This window comes from Trichechus manatus, unplaced genomic scaffold (assembly GCF_000243295.1).
Source record: "Trichechus manatus latirostris isolate Lorelei unplaced genomic scaffold, TriManLat1.0 scaffold00327, whole genome shotgun sequence".
NCBI classification, from domain to species: Eukaryota; Metazoa; Chordata; class Mammalia; order Sirenia; family Trichechidae; genus Trichechus; species Trichechus manatus.
The window spans coordinates 280,863-300,947 of NW_004444263.1; the positions used below are offsets into that span (position 1 = coordinate 280,863).

At 54.7% G+C, this 20,085-nt stretch overlaps 3 protein-coding genes across 3 annotated transcripts in view; 1 reads left to right on the forward strand and 2 right to left on the reverse strand.

Annotated features, from left to right (window-relative positions):
* Window positions 1-221: 221 nt before the first annotated feature.
* Window positions 222-1,662, forward strand: SAPCD1 (suppressor APC domain containing 1). Its single transcript, XM_023725552.1, has 4 exons — window positions 222-335; window positions 556-696; window positions 1,179-1,274; window positions 1,561-1,662. The coding sequence occupies exons 1-4, from the start codon at window positions 222-224 to the stop codon at window positions 1,645-1,647; spliced, it is 438 nt and encodes a 145-aa protein (XP_023581320.1). The 3' UTR covers window positions 1,648-1,662.
* Window positions 439-11,241, reverse strand: VWA7 (von Willebrand factor A domain containing 7). The gene is made up of 18 exons (XM_004390760.2): window positions 11,192-11,241; window positions 10,617-10,865; window positions 10,043-10,324; window positions 9,377-9,473; window positions 8,657-8,767; window positions 8,001-8,196; window positions 7,713-7,882; window positions 6,179-6,291; window positions 5,844-5,960; window positions 5,174-5,359; window positions 4,551-4,683; window positions 4,251-4,403; window positions 4,047-4,139; window positions 3,214-3,515; window positions 2,999-3,138; window positions 2,621-2,795; window positions 2,319-2,509; window positions 439-573 (listed from the first exon to the last, which is right to left on the reverse strand). The coding sequence occupies exons 2-17, from the start codon at window positions 10,848-10,850 to the stop codon at window positions 2,336-2,338; spliced, it is 2,676 nt and encodes an 891-aa protein (XP_004390817.1). The 5' UTR covers window positions 10,851-10,865; window positions 11,192-11,241; the 3' UTR covers window positions 439-573; window positions 2,319-2,335.
* A 429-nt stretch (window positions 11,242-11,670) lies between these two features.
* The window catches only part of VARS1 (valyl-tRNA synthetase 1), a 14,448-nt gene continuing 6,033 nt past the window's right edge, over window positions 11,671-20,085 (reverse strand). Inside the window, exons 9-30 of the mRNA XM_004390761.2 lie at window positions 18,450-18,614; window positions 18,118-18,199; window positions 17,556-17,675; window positions 17,365-17,473; window positions 17,178-17,272; window positions 16,870-16,960; window positions 16,498-16,622; window positions 16,309-16,412; window positions 16,069-16,227; window positions 15,864-15,954; window positions 15,613-15,718; window positions 15,458-15,528; window positions 15,247-15,372; window positions 15,000-15,104; window positions 14,856-14,924; window positions 14,260-14,338; window positions 14,020-14,147; window positions 13,516-13,671; window positions 13,169-13,375; window positions 12,983-13,094; window positions 12,526-12,851; window positions 11,671-11,767 (exon numbers count right to left, since the gene is read on the reverse strand). Coding sequence (XP_004390818.1) covers window positions 11,699-11,767; window positions 12,526-12,851; window positions 12,983-13,094; window positions 13,169-13,375; window positions 13,516-13,671; window positions 14,020-14,147; window positions 14,260-14,338; window positions 14,856-14,924; window positions 15,000-15,104; window positions 15,247-15,372; window positions 15,458-15,528; window positions 15,613-15,718; window positions 15,864-15,954; window positions 16,069-16,227; window positions 16,309-16,412; window positions 16,498-16,622; window positions 16,870-16,960; window positions 17,178-17,272; window positions 17,365-17,473; window positions 17,556-17,675; window positions 18,118-18,199; window positions 18,450-18,614 — 2,695 coding nt within the window. The 3' untranslated portion in view covers window positions 11,671-11,698. The remainder of the gene's footprint in view (window positions 11,768-12,525; window positions 12,852-12,982; window positions 13,095-13,168; window positions 13,376-13,515; window positions 13,672-14,019; window positions 14,148-14,259; window positions 14,339-14,855; window positions 14,925-14,999; window positions 15,105-15,246; window positions 15,373-15,457; window positions 15,529-15,612; window positions 15,719-15,863; window positions 15,955-16,068; window positions 16,228-16,308; window positions 16,413-16,497; window positions 16,623-16,869; window positions 16,961-17,177; window positions 17,273-17,364; window positions 17,474-17,555; window positions 17,676-18,117; window positions 18,200-18,449; window positions 18,615-20,085) is intronic.

Below are 20,085 nucleotides of genomic sequence, written 5' to 3' on the forward strand. Positions count from 1 at the left end.
TTCAGGGAGGCCCTACAAAAACAGAGTAGAGGGAAGACAGAGGAGCCCAAGGGGGATGGCCTTTCCCCATAAGTAGGAACACCCCAACCTCAGACAGACACAGCAGGGGAGGCGCTGAGAGGCTGAAAGACAAGGCAGGATGGGTGCAAAGCAGGGGTGGAGGGCAGGGACCCGCCCAGCTGCACCAGTGGGAGTGGCTCCACCCTTCCCACCTCAGAGCCATGGGGAGCAGGGCTCCTAGTGGGCTGCCCCTGGTGCAAACCCCCTACACAGTCCTGCTGCTGCCACTAGAGACAAGCCGCCAAGACCCAGGGGCTCGGAGCTTCTTCCTCTGGGTGAGTATTAGCCAAGGGAAGCCCCTCTCCCTAGATCTGCACCCCCGCCCCCATATTTCTACTCGACTTTAAGGACTTACAAGTCTTACCCCTTCCTCTGCCCTCCAGGTCCTCAGTGGTCAGTCTGGGCTCATACCCAGTGACCAGACAATGAACCCAGTCAGGGACTGAGAGGAATGGCAGTAGCCCAGAGTCAACTTCTGCTTCCTGCCTCTTCCAGCTTCAGAGGATGCAGGCTCTGGAGCGAGAACAGGATGCCCTGTGGCAGGGGCTGGAGCTGCTGGAGCAATGCCAGGCCTGGTTCGGGGGCCATCTGAGGGAGGCACAGTGGAAGCAGCTGCATCTGGGGGCCCTTGGTGAGGTACGGGGCTGCCTCTGTATGTGTGTAGGGAGGGGCAGGGAATGTGTGGACACAGCCTGAGATCATCCTGGAGAGGGGAGAGTTAATGGGCAGGCATCATTAATCGGAGGCAACATTGTAATGACAGGATGCTGAGAGTGGTAGGTGGTGTCCATTGTTGGAGATGGAGTGGGTTGGTCTGCACTCCATTCAGAGAGACATAATTTGGATCATTCCACTGAGGTGAGGAGGTGGCCTGGATTATTCCAGTGAGACAAAGATAGACAGGATCCATAAAGAATAGAGAAAGGGGGTATTGTGCTATTTGAGGGGATAGAGGAACTAGAATGTTGAAGAGACGGAGGTGCAGACTATTGGATTTTTCCACCTGCCAGGAGGAGATGGTCGATGTGGAAAGGAACGTCCTGTGGGGATAGGACAAGAGTGGCAGGTGGATCTCAGGTTTTCTTCATGTTGTCAGCCTGTAACTCTCCCTTCTTTAGAATTTTCTAACAGATTTACACTCAAATCCTTGTGGCCCCCCGTTATCCCAGATTCAAAAGGTGAACATCTATTTGCAGAATCTGATTCAGAGGAAGGTGAGTTTACTGTTTTTAGTTTAGACTTTCAGGAAACAGGGAGAGAGAGGGGAGTTGTTAAGGTCAGCACTGGTTTAACAGAAAACACAGCTTATTTCCCCCCAGTTCTCCCCACATCCACTGAACAAGTCTAGTTCCTACACTACCCAGGATTGGAAGGAAAGGCCAAGGAAGCAGAACTTAAGGCAGCAACAGGTAAACTGTAGGGGCGTGGGAGGCACAAAGCCCCAACTCTTGGCACAGGGAGGAGCTCTGATTCCCAGACTGTTTCTCTCCTCTTCCCTAGGAATTCTCAAGGCAGCAGAAAGGAGTCATCCAGCCAAAGGAGGAAAAGGTTGAGCCCAAGGGGCAGAGAGGCCCTACCCTTGTCTAGGGCCTCCTCCCACTCCCCTCAGTCTGGTGAGGGAGGAGGCAGAGTCAGAACCCTCAGCCGCCTTTTTCTGCTTCTTAACTCAACACCTAAGTGGGTTAGGTGGTAGGTCAGCTGAAGTTCAGACATCTTGGTGTAGTTTCTCCTCTGTTCCTGAAAACTTCCATTTCATTTTTTTGGTGTTTCATGTCCTCACTCTCCCCTGTTTGATGTGCAAAAATTATTCTGCTTTGAATCCCTTAGTTCATGGAAACTGTCCTTCAGCTTTAAATACAAAAATAAAATAGAAGTTGCTCTGGAGTTTCAAATTTAAAAAATTCTATAAATAACACTTCCTGGTACCTCCTACCCCACTCCTTATACTCTTAGTCCCCTCCCATATACCTTCCCCTTTACCTGAGCCTGAGCAAACATGAGTAGGTAGTAGAATGAAGGTGCTACAGAGAAATAGAAAGCAACTTTCTCCAAAAATCTTTGGTTTGGTTCCCACAGGGTTGGTAGGGAAAGTGCATTGTGGGAAAATCCATTGCCCTCTACCCTATACTGATAGTTTTTAAGAAAAAGAAAGGATAAAGTGCATGAGAAGGAAAACCTCCATCCCAGCTTGGAGAGGTGGGGCCCATATTCCCTTTTGACCATGGGGCAGGGTGAAAAGAGCGCTGGGAGACCCATACCTCTAAGGGCTATTGTGTTACCAAGAGGCTAAGCAGAGCAGGAGCAGTACCCCTCCAACTGTGCCCCACCAGGGGCTGCCTGCCATCTGTCCCCTGGCCCTGCCATGAGTCACCAAAGTGGAGAGGCGAAAGGCAGGACTGGCAGTCGTGAGGACAGGGCCGGTTGAGTGGGCAAAGGCAGTGAGCTCGTCCTAGGGGGACAGAAGGAGAGACTGTCAGGCCAGGACTGGGGCTGTACCCAAATTAGGCCCACACCGCCTTCCCCTTGTCCGGCCCTCTGAAGGAAAAGGGGGGCGTCTCACCTGGGGGGCTGGGGCCAGCACAAGGAGCCGGAGGAAAGCATGGGTCGGGGGCACTGAGTTGGCTTCTCGACCTGCCGTAGTCACAGTCACCATCACCACGGAGTCCAGGGCGGCTGAATCTGGGACCTCCAGCCACAGGCACCCCCAGGCGGACTCATTCTGCCCAAGACGAACCCTGGAGAATGAGTACAGTCAACCTGCCGAAGCCCCAGACTGCAAGGGGCGGAGCCAAGTGCAGCGGGCGGGCAGACGAGGAAAGTGAGGGCCAATCAGAAGGGGCCAGAGGCGGGGCTTGGAATAATGAGCGTGGGCCAGAGTTCCAGGCCCGGGAACCGGCTTGTGGGGCCAGAAGGAAGCCGGAGGGTTTGGGGGCTTCACCTGGAGAGGTTAGAGGTGAGGGCAAAGCTGGGGTTGACCGATGTCCTAAGGTCGAGATCCTGAGGGCCCGAGAAAGTGGCGATATGGAGGCTGAGTGGGGCCTTGCTGCCCGGGGCCAGGAAACCAGGGGGGCCACTGAGCTGCGGAGGTGGGCCAGTCAGAGTACGATCTAGCCCAGCTTGCTCCAACTCCAGCATCCTCCCCTGGCATCTCACCTCCAGAAGAACAGGGACCACAGCGCAGGGTTGGGGGGCCGCCCTGTGCAGGCCCCGCCCCCCGCCGTCCTGGCCAATCAATTCCAGAGAGAAGGGTCCTGGCGAGGACAACAGCGTGGGCGGCAGCGAGGCCACGAGGAGACCTTGCTCCCTGGGTCCTGTGGGCTCCAAGGGCACCCGGCCCAGCTCAGCGCCCTCCAGGACCCCTCGAAGGACGACGTGGGAGAAACGTGGCCCATGACCCCCAGAATTGCCTCTGGAGCCGGGCCCTGTCACCTCTACCAGCAGCTGAGTCTGGAGACCTGGGACAGGGGAGGGGAGAAGAGTGGTCTCCGTGAGATTCAGCAACACAGGTTAAAAAGATGAACGGCCTTCGGAATAAGGGTTACCTCTGGGGAGTAAAGATGGAGAAAAGGGGTTACCTCTGAGGGGTACTGATGGGGAGAGCCAGGAGAGAGTTCCGGGGTGTTGGAAATGTTTTGTATCTTGAAATAGGTGATGATTACATGGGTTTGTATATATGAAATTCATCAAGCTATACACTGAAGATAAGTGCACTTTAAACTCCCCGCCCCCCAAAAAAAATACCCGTTGCCATCGATTCCGACTTATAGTGACCCTACAGGACAGAGTAGAACTGCCCCCTAGGGTTTTCAAGACTTCCACATCTTTCTCCTGGTGGTATCTTTCGGTTAGCAGCCGAGGACTTAACCACTGCACCACCAGGACTCCTTAGTGCACTTTACTATATGCAAATTATAACGCAAAAGTTTAAAACAATATTTTAAGAGGATTAATGAACGAGGTGGGGGAGGGCGGGGAAACAGGTGTACCTGCAACTGGCTGAGTCAGGGGGTAGAGGCCAGGGTGGGGCCCATCCTCCACTGGGATCCCAAAGTGAAAGAGGAAGTCCAGTGAGGTCTGGGCTGAAGGAGGGCAAAGGCAGTCAGAGACCTTCCCAAGATGAATGTGACTGACACAGCTCTCTGAGGTCTGCAGTCTCCCCTTCCTCTTCACAGGAGTACCTCCCACCTTACCTTGCACTCTCACTCGGGTGGTGCCCTCAGCTGTGACATGGATCTCCCAGGTCCCTGTCTGTGGAGGGTCATTTACGGTCACCATCCAGAACTGCCCAAAACGTCGAGTGTGACCTAAAGGACCCTCACCTTCTTCTTGGCCCTGAAAGACCCCTGAGGGGAGAGGACAAAAGATTGCCACATGAGGCAATTCCTTTTCTCTTTTCCCTCCATGTCTCAGAACTGAAGTCCAGTTTCCCATTTCCCTCATTCTCCAGTGTCTATTCTTCTCCCTCCCTTGAGACACAAACATGGAAGTACCTGTAGGATTTCTGATCCAGAAGCTGCTAATCTCCCCATGGATCCGGACTGTAATATTCTGTAGCAGCTCATCCACACTGAATGTAAGCGGCCTTCCAGGCGCCACGACAGGGGGTTCTAGGGGAAGGGTCACCTTGAAGGATGGGCAGGAACAAAAAATAGGGGGGACGATAAGACATGGAATGAGGTGGGAACAAAGACAGGAGAAAGACAGAGACAGAAAGAAATTAAGTCACACATGGCGAAGGGATACCTGTGACAGGCGCACAGGAACAGGGGTGAGATTATTATAGTCAATGGCAAACTTGGGGGCAAGGGATTAAGGATGAGGTGTTCACTTCCTGCCCCCCCCCTTAAAGATGGCAGAACTTCCTGTGGCAGCCTGGAGGGCAGAATACTGGAGACCAAGATGGGAGGTGGTACTAATATGGAAGGAACAATGTGGAAGGTGGGTAGCCATGAATTTCAAAGGGAAGGAAGCTTCCTTTCCCACCCTTCTGACGTGAATGACAACACAGAAATGGGATCTGTTCCCCTTTTAACTACGAGAAAGAGAGATACAATGTCACCTATTCCCTCAGTTCTGAGCTCAAGGCACTGGCCCCTCTGGCCCCCACACTTACCAGGTTAGCCATGCTGTCCCCAACTATGGCTGCCACATCCTGAATGTGTTGGTCTTTGGTGAAGATCACTTCTCCTCCTGAGGCTAGGGCCACTGCCTCATATGGCTCAAAACGCAGAGGGGACAAGACCTCACGCCGGGCCCGAATCTGAACCCTTGATGGGTCTTCAGTCACTAGGAATGTCACCTATGGCCAGAAGAGAGCCTAGTACTTGTGGTGTCCAAGTGCCATCTACGATCATGAATGAGGGTTCTCCTGTGCGCAAGCTTTCTGCAGAGCTGATTGCTGATAAGGTCTCTCTCTGCCCTCTGGCTGCTACTGTGGGGTCTCCAATGATACAGCCCTCCAGCCTTCAGTTAATAGTTGGTCACTCCCTTGTAACGGTCACCAGAATATTTCACAGTAGATTTTTGGTACCTATATCTCCAGTTCTTCAAGTGGTTTATTGGAGCAGTTTCAAATATGAATTCAACATCAGTAAGGGTAGGGCCTCACACTCTTGAGTATTATTAATGGCATCAGGAAACATGACATTAACTGCCTGCTTCTCCCCACCCCGTGCCAAGGCTGCTCTGCCACCATAGTGTGGTGTGACACGTTATGAGGTTGCTGACATAGGGTCTTCCACATCACTGGGTGGCTAACATTGTCTCCCACCACCTATGCTCACTCTGCATCGTCGCTCCCGAGTCAGAGATTCCACCCGGTTGGTGAGAAGGGCATCCTTGGGGGAGGCATCAGTGAAGACAAAGATGTCTGAGAGTGGAGGTGTGTGCAGCAGGGCCAGCTGGCAGGGAGGAAAGGGCTAATGTTAAAAATGGCAGTGGCAGGGAGATAGGGAGAGCAAAGGAGGGCAGAGAAGAAGGAAATATGGCTCTGGAATGCTGGAGTGAAGATGGGGAAGGGAGTAGGGAAGATGGGGGTTGTCCCAGGAAGTTTCTAGCTTCTCTTCATGGTAAGTCCTGGGAAGAAGGGGATAAGAAGAGGAGAAGGGATGGGCCAGACCTCCAAGGCTGATAGGCACATCTCAGGCTCGTCTCCACCTCCCACGGCATGGATCTCATGGAGTTGTTGCCAGAAGCTGTCTGGGTCACTGGTAGAAAAGACAGGGCCAAACCCTGGAGAGGGGGAAAGAGGTTGAGATGAGTGAGGAGAGGGCTCTCCTCATTCCCATCCAGGGACACCTCCCCATTTGACATGTCTGCTGTGCTCCTGCGGTGGAGAACTGTTGAAATAACATTGGGCCTGGTGGGAAGGTGGGCCTCATGACTCCATTCCCTTAACAAAATGGTGCTCCTGAGTGGACCTTTATTAGGTATGTGTGTGTGTATAAAAAAGCAATTTGGGCTTCAGTTTCCTCATCAGAAAACTCAGAGCAAATAATAGTACCTCAAGGGGTTATGGGTAGAACTGTATGAGTTGATTTTGTAAATCTTAGAATAGTGCCTTGACACATAAGTGCTAAATTCCTAATTATTCATTCATTCGTACCCTCGGCAAACGTAATGAGTCCCTATTAAGTGCCAGCCACGATAAGACTTGTATAGACAAAGCAGACTCAAACCCTGCCCTTCGGGAAATCCTAGCCCAGTAGGCACTTTATTTGATCATCATTTCAACCCTGGGAGATAGGCAGGATAAGGCAGGCATAAAAACCCAGCCCAACCCAACCCAATCCATTGCTGTCAAGTAGATGCTGATTCATAGCGATCCTATAGGACAAACTAGAACTACCCCATAGGGTTTCCAAGGCTGTAATCTTTACAGAAGCAGACCACCACATCTTTTTCCCTTGGAGTGGCTGATGGGCTCAAACCACTGACCTTTCCATTAGGAGCCAAACACTTAACCACTGTACCACCAGGGCTCTTTGTCAGGCAAGTATACTGACCCATTTTATGGATGATAAAATTGAGGCAAAATGATGTTAAATGACCAGCCTAAGGACATATATAGTAAGACTTGTCAACCCATACCAGATCTTTTGACTTCTAATTCAGTGGGGAAAGAAATGTGATATAGCTAGTTGTCTTAGACACTTTGCAGAAGTATGGACCCAACAACCCCTGATCTTCATCCCAATCTCTGTCTACAGGAAATGGAGGGAATTGAAAATGACTTATTAGCATGGAAGCTTAAGAAAGCAGAGGCCATCTGCCTAAGCATGGATCATGCATTAAACTCATATGGAACACTGAAATGTACATGTGAAGATTGTAGAAATGGCAAGTGTTTTGTTACCTATATATTTGCCATAATAAAAAAAATCAAAACAACATCAAAACATAGTATTAATATATTATTTTTTTTTAAAAAAAAAAAACGTCATGGCAAATGCTGAAATTTTGGAAACAGTGGAAGAAAGGGCCAGTTGTTCCCTATACACACACGTACCCAGTAAAGGCCCACTCAGGACCATAGGATGTTTCCACCATTTTGCTAAAAAACTAGAGCTACAAGGCCCATTTTCCCACCAGGGGTACGCATCCCTTGCCCTGGACTTTCCTTCCCCCAGCTCTCCTGCCTAGACCACGGTTACCTGGGTCATGGAAAGGTACCAGGACATAGTGGGCAGGCTCCATGGGGCTGCCCCGCCGCTGCTCCACAATGTGGCGAGCCTGGATTTTAGCAGCATTGATTTCCTCACCCATACTGCCCGTGGTGTCCAGGACAAAGCTCAGACTGGAGGCTGGGGTGATGTCTAGGAGCCTGGGGAGCAGGCAAAAGACCCAGTGAAGGGTCCACACATTCATCCCCAATCCTCGGTTTCTCGGCTCCCCCAGGAGCACTTACCCATAAGGGAGCCCATCTCCAGGAGGCCACTCACCTGGAGAAACCTCTGTCTCCCAGTCGGCTTCGCAGGAGGCTAAAGGCCTGGATGGAGGCTAGAAGGGCCAGTTTTGCAGCCTGGGGGTGCAGCTCATGGTGGGGGGAGAAGCCTGGGGATGTGCTATCCTTGTTGATGCCTCCTTGGGGTGGCTGGGAGCTGCTCTGGTCAAAATAGCCCCCATGGCTGCATTTCCCTGGGATGGGAAAAGGGATCCTGGAGGATGGAGGTAAAAAATCCACTGCTTTCTAAGAAAATGATGACCTTTCTGACCTGGCCTGATCCTCTCACCTCTGCAAAGGATCAGCAGGAAATAGTGACTTTTTGTGGAGGGCAAATGTGGAGTAAATGTGGAGGGGGTCAGTCACCACGGCACACAGTGGATCCCTGATTCCTCCAGTCAGCCCCCAAAAGCTGCCTATGGGCAATGGAGAAGTCCTATCAGCTGAGCAAGAAGCTGTCCAACCCCAACAATCATGGCCACCTCAGTGGGCTTTCATCCACCCACTCCATTACCAACATCCTTTCCTTCTTCCAGGAAATGATGCCATAGGAAATGGGAGAAGGGCCTTCAGCACCGAGGGCTTGAGGGAAAAGGTCAGTGGAAAGGAAAGGACTTTTTCCCCTTGCTTCTGAGAGGCTTTCATGTCTAGTACCTGGAGGTTTGGGAGGATGTGTTCCAAAGTAGCCAGAGGTGAGGAACTGGAAGTCCAGCAAATTCCCAAGGCAGCTCAACTGCTCACAATCGGAGCAGGTAGGGTCACTTTCTGGGAAGAGAGGACAAGGGGCTAGAACCCAAGATTCCCCTGCCCCCAGCCTTTATCCCTGTCCATCCAAACTTATTTGGCTTTTCTTCCCAACTGGAACAAAGTGAAAAGCCTATAGGTACCATGACTAGGCTTTTAGAACTAAAACTCAAAGTTCATGAACTGGCAATGACACTGAGTGTTTGAGGCTGTGACAGTGCTAGAAAACCCAGGAAGTTTGAGAACCCATCCATGGGGATTATGCCCTCTGTGAGCTGTGGACACACGGTGAACTTGTAATGGGCACAGGAGGTAGCTTCTGGTTCCAAGTCTAGCTGGGAGGATGAGGGAACTATGAGAAGGCATTCTGTGACCCAGTATGGGGAGGAAGCCACATGAAAGACGAGCACTCGACTGAGGTCTGGAGACCTGGTCTTGGCTCTATTCTTCCTTGTGTGACCTAGGGGAAGCCGCATAATCGACCTGGCCCTTGGTTGGACTAGGGGAGCTCACAGGTCCTTGCAGAGATGAAATGATGCCACATCTTATGTCATGTGACACCATGGCTGGGTAAGACAGAGAGGAAGTGGCTCAGTGGGCTCCCACTGACCACCTGGGTCATGTCTGTACCTTGTGCCAGGCTCCCAAGCTCCTGCCTTGGCCACAGGAGGTGAGGGTGTGGCTGCTCCTTCCCCAGTTCCACCCAGTTGCTGTGGCTGTAGAAATCCTGGTCCCCGGGGGGTTGGAAGGAGAAGAGGAGTGAGGCTACCCACACATCTTCAGCCCTAACACACCACTGCCTCGAGTTCCTCACCCAGAAAGCCTCCCATCCCCACTGCTTCTGTCAGATATCCCACGTCTCCCTCTGTTGCTCTCTCCCCATTGCCCAGAACAATTAATTATTCATTCATTCATTTATTTTGAGTTTTACCCAAAGCGAGAACTCTCCCAGTGTTTCTTTCCATCTCACTCAGAGAGGCTTTTCAACAGCCGACGAGGCCCTACATGACGTGCTGCTCCTCCTCATCTCTCCGACCTCACCACCTTCCTCTCTCACTCTCATTTCTCTTTAACCACAATGGCCTCCTTGCTGTTTCCACAGGTAGTGCTGCCATTTTGGGGGGTGGGGAATTAGGAAATAGTCTCAGGGCATTGGCAGGCAGTGCCCCAATCCCTTCTAGAACTGGAGGAGGTAAGATAAAGAAGGCACCATCAGAAAGTTCTCCATCTGAGAGACAGGAAGACTGGAAGTGAAGACCCCTCTTACCATTACCTTACCTGCAGCTCTCTTCTCACCTGCAAGGCATGAAGGGCAGCCCCAAGGCGCTGGCGGGACAGGGTGTGGTCAAAGGCTCTGGCAGCCACTAGGGTCTCCCTTAGAGCTGTCACCAGGCGTGTGCGCGCCTGGCTAAGCCTTTCAGCATCAAAGTGCAGGTCAGGGTCATTCTTGGAAGTTGGCAGGAAGTCCTGGGCTGCGTTAGCACGAGACACCTCCCCTAAGGCTGCTCGGAACCGTCGGGAAGGAAATCCAGACCCAAAGTAGGCGGCAAAGAGGTCGTCGGCAAGAAGGGTGCGGCCCTGGGGAGAGTGGCAGGGGACAGGGGCTCCAGGGAAGCCCCTTAGATTGGACAATTGCCTGGAAGTCAAGGCTGGTATAGAAGGAATTGAGGGTAATGTGGGCCCTACCAGGGAGGGGCAGTCCTGGGCCTTTCTAAGGAGGGAAGACTCTTGATTTCCAGGACCAGACCTCCTGGGGCATTGTTGCTGAGGGTTGGCGGGCCTCCCTTCTCTTGGCAACCAGGTCCCTCAAGCAGAGGTTCCAGGGAATTGGGGAATCCAGCTGGGATGTGATGGGGTTTGGGATGCTCACCAGGAAGTCCTCCAGACGAAGGGGTGGGCGGCCGGGAGGTGGCTGCTCCAGAAAGAGCTGCAGAGTGACATTAAGCGCCGCCTCCTCCGTCAGGTCCTGGTGGGTGATGGAGCCGGGAGCAGCCAGAAGGCTCCAGAAATTGGGGAAGAAGGCGGATGTAGGGGGCAGCAGCAGCTGCAGCAGGAGCAGTGCTGAGGGGCCCAGGTTGGGTGGGGGCACCTTCACAGGCAGCATGGTCAAGACATCGACCTACGGGACAGAAAGCTCTCAAGGAGGGGAAGCAGTGATTCCAGGACAGGCCCAGCTATTTGTCTCCGTGGGACCTGGTTGAGCCTTCTCCTCCTCCTCCGGCTTTGGCTCAAGCACTTTATCTGCTCCTGCATGGCTTCCCTACCCTCTCCTCAGTAACCCAGACAACCTGAAGGTCTTATCAGGCCAGGAGGACATACACCTGCCAGGAGAGAAGTTCACGGCCCCTTCCCCAGGGCCCCCCCCTCACCAGCCCCAGGCTGAGTCCCCAGCCCCACTGCAGGGACACCCCCACACATCAAAAGTCTCTCAGGCCTCTCCCCTACCTGGCTGCTGGGTCTTCTGGGCAGGGCTGGCCAGGGCGTGGCGTCACAGGGCACTTAGGTCAGAGTTATAATTAACCAGCACTCGGTGGAGGGGGAGGGAGGCCCATGCAGGGTCAGGTAGGGGTGGAATGGGTGGCCCCTGGCCCCTCTTCATGCCTGCCCAAGGCCAGAGCAGCCGCTGATACCAGGGGCGGGCCTCCCTCAGCTGCAGTGCGGAGGTGAGTGGAGAAGAGCCGGGAAGAGGAAGGGAGCCGCAAGCAGCATGACTCAGGCTTGGTACAGTGCCAGGGACAGGCCCAGACAGACACAACTCTATGCCCACCAGGACCCAGCGCCTCACTCCAGCCTGCAGACCTCCTGCTGCTCACACTGCCTCAGAAGCCCAGCCCCTCAGCAGCCGCCCCCATCCAACATATACAGACAAGAAATGGTTTTGTGGCAAAATAGTTTATTGCTGCCATCCCCATGGTGGGCCACTGGGGGCTATGAGGGTTGGAGTTGGGTGTATCACAGCATCTTCTCGAACAGGGCAATAGCCTCGTCCACCTTCCTGAGCTCTGCTTCTGTCTGTTGAAGCTGGAGGTGGAACAAGGGGGTGGTGGGTGGTGAGGACCAGGGCCCAAGATAGCAGACTCCCAAACACCCATATGACAGAGGGGGTAAGGTTGGAAAGATGGGTTAAGGACCATGGGAGGGGTAATTCAGGGAGTGTGTACTTAGCTGGCTGGTCTCCCCAACCCCCAGAATTCTCACTGGCCTCCCCACCAACACCCCTGCCCTCTTGGGTCTGCCTCTTCTCAGTGGTCCTTCCTCAAGGAGAGAGAGGCCTCAGAGCCCATGGACGCCATAAAGTGCCCAGGCCTCAGTGTCCCCACCTGGGTTGACCACCATTACTGTTTCCTCTGCATCTGTGTGGTTTACCCCACTGCTCCTCCTAGGAGGGGCCAGGAGGCAGTGGCTGTGCAGGAGGGGCATACCCAGGGGGCTCTGAAGTAGGTGCTAGACCTGGGGCTCCCTGACTGTATGTGGGGTCCTGAGCCCTGCCCCAGGTCTGTAGAATTCCATATTCAGGGCAGCTGGTTGGGATGTGAGGGACCTGGCTGGGGGGCAGGATACCCGGTTCTAAGCCTAGAACTGTGGCCCTAGGCCGTGCCCTCCCATCACATGTAAGAAGGATTCCATGGCCCCCCGCAGGCACAGACTCCACTTGCTTATGGGCCTGGGCTCCGTGCTCCCCCCAGATTTCCCAGGGAAGAGGCTGGCCTCTCAGCCTGGACTTGATGATGGCAGGGGTTTTGCGGGGAGAAACGTGAAGGGCCCTCCCCACCACACACCTTGGCTTTGTCTGCCTCCTGGACATTGCGGGGCACCTTGGCTGGGTAGCCCGGGGCAGCACGGCGCTCCTGCAGACGTTGGGCTTGCCGCTGCACCTCCCCACGCTTGGCCTGCAGCTTGCCCAGCTCCCGGGCTGGGTCCACCAGCCCCTGCAGCTGCAGGTGGACGGAGCAGCGGTCAGAGGCCACGGCCACAGCACAGCCCTGTGGTACAGGAGCCCCCAGGGCCAGGACAGCCACCACTCCAGAGCTGGCCAGCGCCTGCACATAGGCCGACACAGCTGAGGCCTGTGCGCCTGTGGTCTCATCAGCTACTTCCAGGAAACCTGCCGGGAGAGGGAGGTAGTGAGGCCTGGCCTCAAAGTGACAGGAGGCCTGGCAGCCATGGCCTAATACTGGGTTCCAGAGTGGGTGAAGGGGCCTGTGGGACGGGATGGGAGCAGGGCCTGAGGCTCACAGTCAGGCCGGATGCGAGTGAGGTTGTAGTCAGCACGCAGGGAACGCACAGCTCTCGTGATGCTTAGTGCCAGCTCAAGGGCAGCTTCCGCCTCAGGGTCCTTCCAGGAGCACTGTGGGGCAGAGGAGGGAGTGAGGGAGGCTAAAAGAGAAGGCCAGAGTTCCCTCTCCAGGCCACACCCCATACCTCCGAGGGCTCTGGGTAGGGGGTAACGCAGAGGCTAGGGGGAGCCTGTGGAGCCCGCCGGGGCAGCCTCTGGAACAGCTCCTCAGTCACGAAGGGCATGAAGGGGGAGAGCAGCCGCAGGCCAATGTCCAGGCAGGTGTAGAGGGTCTGGCGGGCACACTCTGCCGCCACCTGGTCCGCCCCATTCAGCACAGGCTTCAGGCACTCCTAGGGGACAGGGAGGGACGGGTCAGGGTGGGAGAAGGGGTGACTCATGTCTCATGGCCCAACACTGGCAAAGCTGGACCCAGGGCTCTGTCTCCCCAGTCCTCTGCCCCTTCCTGGAGGCCCCACTTGCTCCTTCTCACCAGGTAGACGTCACAGAGCTCATACAGCCAGAAGCTGTACTGGGCAGTGGTGATGGCTGGGAAATCGTAGGCCTGGAAACCTTGGTTGCTGAGCCTCACGGCTTCAGCCAGCCGGCTGCGGATCCAGCGGTCCACCAGATTCTCGTGGCCTCCAGGCTTAGGGGGGAAGTGGACATATCAGCCAGGGGGCCCCATATGGCAGGGGCCAGAACTGGGGGCAGGAGCCAAATGGGGTCCAAAGCAACCAAGCATATGCCCAGCATCTGGGGGAGATGGGACAGGCTCCAGTCACCTCTAGGGAGAGCCCCAATGCTCTGGGCTTTCCCCATAACCAGTCTGTCCCTGTGTCCATATGTCCCCCCAACTACAAGGAAGCTCCTCAGGGGAAGGGGCTGAGCCTCGACTCTCTGGCTGTGATCCTGGCACAACATGGGCTTGATGACGGAGTGGCAGGGGTACAGACTGCATAGGTGCTGCCTGCCTCCCCACGTACCAGGCCCTCACCTCAGAGGTGGGTGAGGGCACGAAGCCCTTCCCAAGGCTGCGGAGGGCGAACTTGGTGGCATTCCAGAGCTTGTTGCAGAAGTGGCGGTAACCCAGTATCCGGTTCACATCTAGGTTGATGTCCCGGCCTGGGTGGGGTGAAGTGTGAGACCCCACCAGGGGCCAAGAGTGGAGGAGGAAAGGGGTGGGCCTCAGGGAAGGAGGAAGGAGGTGGCCAACGGAAAGGCCATAGGACCATACCCTGGGACGTGTAGGCGCAGAGTCCAAACCGGAGAGCGTCTGTACCACATTCGGGAATTCCCGCCGGGAAGTCCACCTTCTACAGGAAGAAGAGAGAGGGGGCATCCTCAGCCAGCCCCACCTCCACACTTGCCCTTTTATTTTTCAATTGTAGTAAAAACGTATATATGACAAAACATCTGCCATTACAACATTCTTTTTTTACATTTTATATGTATACAGTGACATTAGTTATGTTCATCATGTTGCACAAGCCTTACCACTATTTATTTCCAGATATTTCCATCACCCTTAACAGAAACTCAGTGCCTCCTAAGCAATGACGCCCCCGCTCCCCATTCCCACTACGTAACCGCTAATAAACTTTGGTCTTTATACGTTTGCCTCTTCTGGATATTTTGTCTGAGTGAAATCATACAATACTTGTCCTTTAGTGACTTAGTTCACTCAGCATAATGTTTTCAAAGTTCATTCGTGTTGTGGCGTGTATCAGGACTTCATTTTCTTCATGGCTGAGTAGTATTGCATTGTGTGTATGTACATTTTGCCTATCCACCCACTGATGAGCATTTAGGTTGTTTCCACCTTTTTCATACCTGCCCTTCTTTAGCCTTCTCCACCTCGCTGGGATCCAGGTTGCTGTTCAGTAACTGGTCATGGAGGCCCTGAGGGTGGGAGTGTTAGTAGTAGTGGCTGCAGCCCCACAGCCCCTTTTGGCGTGGCCCATCGCCCAGCCCCACCTGCAGGGAGACTCCATGGATGACATCCAGGGGGTCGATGACATTGCCTAGAGACTTGCTCATCTTCCGGCCGTGGGCATCTCGCACGATGGCGTGGAGGTAGACCTATGGGGCAGGTGATGACAAGGCTTGTGAGCCTGACTACCCACCTAGGCTCTCCCGCAGCCCTCCGCAGACGCTTTGCCCTGGGACCCACCCACGATAAGCCTGGGATGGGCTGTGGGAGGGGTCTGGGCAGTCTTCAAACCTCTCGGAAGGGCAGCCTGCCAGTGAGCTTCAGGCCAAGCATGACCATCCGGGCGACCCAGAAGAACAGGATGTCGTGGCCCGTCTCTAGCAGTGTCCCCGGGTAGAACACACTCAGGTCTTCCGACTGAGGGCAGAGGAGGGCATGATGCGGAGCCAAGTGCCCACCTCCAAGACCCCCACCCCACCCTTGCCTGACCCCAGGAACCCACCTGGTTGGGCCAGCCCAGGATGGAGAAGGGGAAGAGGCCAGAGGAGAACCAAGTGTCTAGCACATCCTCATCTGAGGGAGGTCAGAGGTCAGAGAAGGTAGGGGAGGACCAGAGCCCCATTTCTGCCCAGTCCCCCACCCCAGGGCTCGCCTTGCCTTGCTGGAGGCTGATCTTGTCAGAAGACACTCCAAATTCCTTGGCCGCCTTCTCCCGGGCCTCCGCCTCGCTGCGCCCGCTCACCCAGTACCGCTCATTGGGGTCCTGCCACGAGTGGGATGAGCGCCCAAGGGGGAGCCTCTGTCTTGCTCCCTAAGACCTCAAGCCCTGACCCCTCCCTCCACCAAGCACCCAAGGAATCCACAGCTGCCCCAGATGTTGCAGCGCCCAGCCCTGGCCCCAGCCTCACCTCCCCAGGAGGCACAGCCGGGTCGTTGACGGTGATGAAGTAAGCTGGGATGCGATGGCCCCACCACAGCTGCCGGGAGATGCACCAGTCCCTGCAGATGGTGGCCACGGGGTGGGAGTGGTGGGGTCAGAAGCAGGAAGGTGCCCTCGCCTGGGCCCTGCTCAGCCCCTCACCCAGCTGCCCCCACTGTGAGGGTCCTACGCACCGAATGTTGTCCATCCAGGCATGCCACGTCCGCTGATGGGCCTCGGGCAAGATGCGGAGGTCGCCCCTCGTCACGGCAGCGCTGGCGGCCTGGGCCATCTCCCCGCAGCGCACGTACCACTGCGGCCGCAGCAAAGGCTCCACCACGTCCTTGGAACGGCTGGGGTGCATGTGGGGTGGTCAGCACCCTGAGAAGCAAGGAGCCCCTCTCCCTCCCGCACTGCCCCAGCCCCACCCTCACTTGCAAAGCGGCACCACCATGGGGTTGTCCTTTATGTCCCGGAACAGTCCCTGCTCCTTCAGTGCCGCCAGCACTGCCTTCCTGGCCTCAAACCTGGGCAAGCCCTGGGTGGGAGAGAGGTCTTGTCATGGCCATGCCAAGACACCCTTCCTCTTGCTCAACCCAGGCCCCACACCCTAGCGGCCTCACCAGGAAAGGCGGGGGCACGTTGATGAGGGCCCCGCGTGAGTCCATGATGCTGACGGTCTCCAGCCCATGCCGCTGCCCAACCTCGTAGTCATTCTGGTCATGTGCAGGGGTGATCTTTACCGCACCTGAGGGTGCACATGGGTCCCAGGCAGAGTCCTTTCCCACACTCCCCCGCTTTTCCTGAAGGATGTGCTCCCAGACTGCCCCTGGCCCCCCGCTTCCCTAATGCAAGGCTCCCTAGAGATCCAGCCCAAGTCTAGCCTGTCCAGTTGAAGCTAATTTTCTTTTTCTTTAACAGAGAAGTTGGATGGCCAGTGGGGAGCCTCATGGGCTCCGGTCTTCTGCTCCCCACAGGACCAGGCCCTTGCTCACCTGTGCCAAACTCCATGTCCACAAAATCATCAAAGACAATGGGGAGGCTCCGAGACAGGAAGGGGTGGACAACGCTTTTCCCCTTCAGGTGCTGGGGACAGAAGGAGATGTCAAAAATGTACCAAGGGCTGGGCCTGAGGCTCTCTCACCCAGGGCTCTGGCTCAAACCCCTCAAATGGCCACTGAAGGTTCTATCTTCAGGGTCAGGAAAGGAGCTGGAAGATGGAGTTTTTCATTTTCTCTCTTCAGCCCAGGGTTTCAGTTGCCGCCCCACCCTACCTCCAACTGTGGGCAGCGTGCCCACACACCTGATATCTGGGGTCTTTGGGATGCACAGCCACGGCCACGTCACCCAGCATTGTCTCGATTCGAGTTGTCGCCACCACCACCTCCTCGTCGTTGTCTGAGGTGACAAGTGGCCTTGTGGTCTCAGCCAGGGCCCCTTCCCATGCCCCCACCCCACCTAGTCCAGGATCCTGGTGCCCAGGCTCCCACCTGAGCCTTGGACCTTGTAGGCAAAGGAGACAAGGACCCCAAACTCCACCTTCTCCTTGTAGCCAGGCACGGAGAGCAGGGTGCGGCCCGGCAGCTCCTTCTTATCCACCTGTGAAATGGGTATTAAGAGAAGTGGCCCAGAGGCTGGGGCCGGGTGGAGATGGCGAGGGTCTAGGGAGGAGGGGCCACACCTCAATGTCAGAGATAGCAGAGTTGAGGGTGCAGGACCAGTTGACAAGGCGGGTGCTGCGATAGATGACCCCTTCCTCGTGGAGCCGGACAAAAGCCTCTGTCACAGCCGTTGAAAGTTTCTGGGTGGAGCAGAGGGGAGTCAAGAGAGATGAGCCTTGGCACCCAGGGGCCTGGATGGCCAGACCAAAACAGAGGCTCGAGTCCCACCTCCTAGCACATGGACCCCTTTGCGGGCTAGAGGGGAGAAGTACTTTTCTTGATGGGGAGAGGGGATGATGGGAACACAAGGGCAGGGAACAAGTCTGGTGATGCTAAAGATGGCAGGGGATAGTGCTGGTGCCGAGAATCGCGAGAGCTCAGGCTCCACTGGAGGGCAAGACCTGGTCAGGGAGCCTCACGTGTGGCTAGAAGGTCTAGGAGCTCATGGAAGGGCCATGACGAGGGCGGGGAGTGACATCTGCAGTGGGGCCCTCAGTGGTTTCCTGTGAGTGGGCTCCCCTCCTGGGGTGCAGCAGGTAGGCTCTGTCCACTCCCCCAACCCTTAAGACGCCTTCCACTCACAGGGTCCATAGTGAAACAAGCTCGATCCCAATCCAAGGAGCTACCGAGCTTTCTCAGTTGGTGGTAAATCCGGTCACCTTTCCTGAAGTGGACAGACAAGCCAGGATCAGCAAGGAGTCCTGGGCTGGAGAGAGATACCGGGGGACTGATATGGCAGTGTTGGGATCACTCATCCTTTCGGCTTGATTTGGGCTCAGAAGCCAGCTGACCTTCAGCCTCTGTGAGGGGCTCTGCCTACTACAGCCAGGGGTCACCACAGGTGACAGAGGTCTTTGCTGAGAGAGGGGCAAGGAGGCAGGGTTGTGGTGCCCACAGGGATGCTGCATACTCACTCCTCCTTCCACTTCCAGACCTCCTGCAGAAAGGCCTGGCGGCCCAGCTGGTGTCGGCTCAGCCCCTGCTCACGCCATAGTTTCTTTTCCACCACCACCTGGGTGGCAATGCCTGCGTGGTCACAGCCAGGGTTCCACAGGGTGGTCTCCCCACGCATGCGGTGCCTATGGGAGACAGGCGGAGGACCAGGCTCACCCACAGGCTGACCCAGTCAGTGAGCTGGGCTGGGAGAGCCTGGCCCCAAAGGGAGAAGGGGCTTGTGGGAAGGGAGTCAATGGGCTCTAAGGAAAGAAAGGGCTGGTGAAGTTCGAACCCCTCCTGGTTCTAAAATTACTGAGAAAGATAGGATTTGCGGAATAGCCAAGGCAATTTTGAAAAAGAACAAAGAGGATGCCCTTGCCTAACTAGATAGCAGAACATATGATTATTAAAACAGTAAGTTAGTGCAAAGGAATAAAGGAATGATGAGGGGAACGGTGACTGGGAACAGACCCAAGCAAATGTACTATTTGTTAATGATGGCATTTCAAATCAGTAAGGAAGGATAACCTAGTCAGTAAACTTCTTTGGGACAGAGAGAGAGCCTTCCCCTAGAGCCAGTGCCCTGAATTTAGATTTCTAGCATCTTAAACTGTGAGAAAAAGGAGTCCTGGTGGTGCAATGGTTAAGCACTCTGCTGCTAACCAAAAGATTGGCAGTTTGAACCCACGAGTGGCTCCATGGGAGAAAAGACCTTGCAATTTGTTCCTGTAAAGATTACAGCCTAGGAAACCCTGTGAGGCAGTTTTACTCTATCATATAGGGTCACTATGAATTAGAATTGACCCCACGACACACAACAACAATAAACAGTGAGAAAATAAATTTATACGTATTAATGCTACCCACTTTTATTTCTGTTATGACAGCACTAAGAAACTAAGACAAGCGTCAAAGAAACTTAAAACTTCAAAATTCTTACAATAACAATGTATTAAAATATTTCTTGTTTCATTGGGGAACATCTAGCTCAACTGGCATAACACAGTTCAAAAAGACAATGTTTTATATTCTACCTTGGTGAGTAATGTCTAGGGTATTAAAAGCCTGTGAGCGGCCATCTAAGATAGTACACTGGTCTCACCCCTTCAGGAGCAAAGGAGAATGAAGAGAACAGGATACAAACAAGGAAAAGATTAGTCCAAAGGACTAAGGGACCACAGCTACCAAGGCCTCCACCAGACTGAGTCCAGTACAGCTAGATGGTGCCTGGCTACCACCACTGACTGCTCTGACCAGAATCACAACAGAGGGCTCTGGACAGAGCTGGAGAAGGATGTGGAACAAAATTCTAACACACACAGAAAGACCAGATTTACTGGCCTGATAAGAGACTGGAGAAACCCCGAGAGTATGGCCCCCGGACACCCTTTTAGCTCAGTGGTGAAGTCACTCCCGAGGTTCACCATTCAGCCGGGGACTGGACAGCCCCATAAAACAAAATGAGACTAATGAGGCACAGCAGTCCAGGGACAAGGACTAGAAGGCAGAAGGGGACAAGAAAGCTGGTGATAGGGAACCCAAGGTTGAGTAAGGACAGTGTTGACATGTAGTGGGGTTCTTAACCATTGTCATAGGGCAGTATGTGTACTAACT

Coding starts and splice junctions, on each gene's coding strand:
- SAPCD1 (XM_023725552.1), top strand. CDS start 222: ATGGGGAGCAGGGCTCCTAGTGGGCTGCCCCTGGTGCAAACCCCCTAC. Junction 697..1,178: donor ATCTGGGGGCCCTTGGTGAG/GTACGGGGCTGC, acceptor TCCCTTCTTTAG/AATTTTCTAACAGATTTACA. Junction 1,275..1,560: donor AGAATCTGATTCAGAGGAAG/GTGAGTTTACTG, acceptor CCTCTTCCCTAG/GAATTCTCAAGGCAGCAGAA.
- VWA7 (XM_004390760.2), bottom strand. CDS start 10,850: ATGCTGCCTGTGAAGGTGCCCCCACCCAACCTGGGCCCCTCAGCACTG. Junction 9,474..10,042: donor CTGCCCTTCATGCCTTGCAG/GTGAGAAGAGAG, acceptor CCCGGGGACCAG/GATTTCTACAGCCACAGCAA. Junction 4,140..4,250: donor CACCCGAGTGAGAGTGCAAG/GTAAGGTGGGAG, acceptor GCCCTCCTTCAG/CCCAGACCTCACTGGACTTC.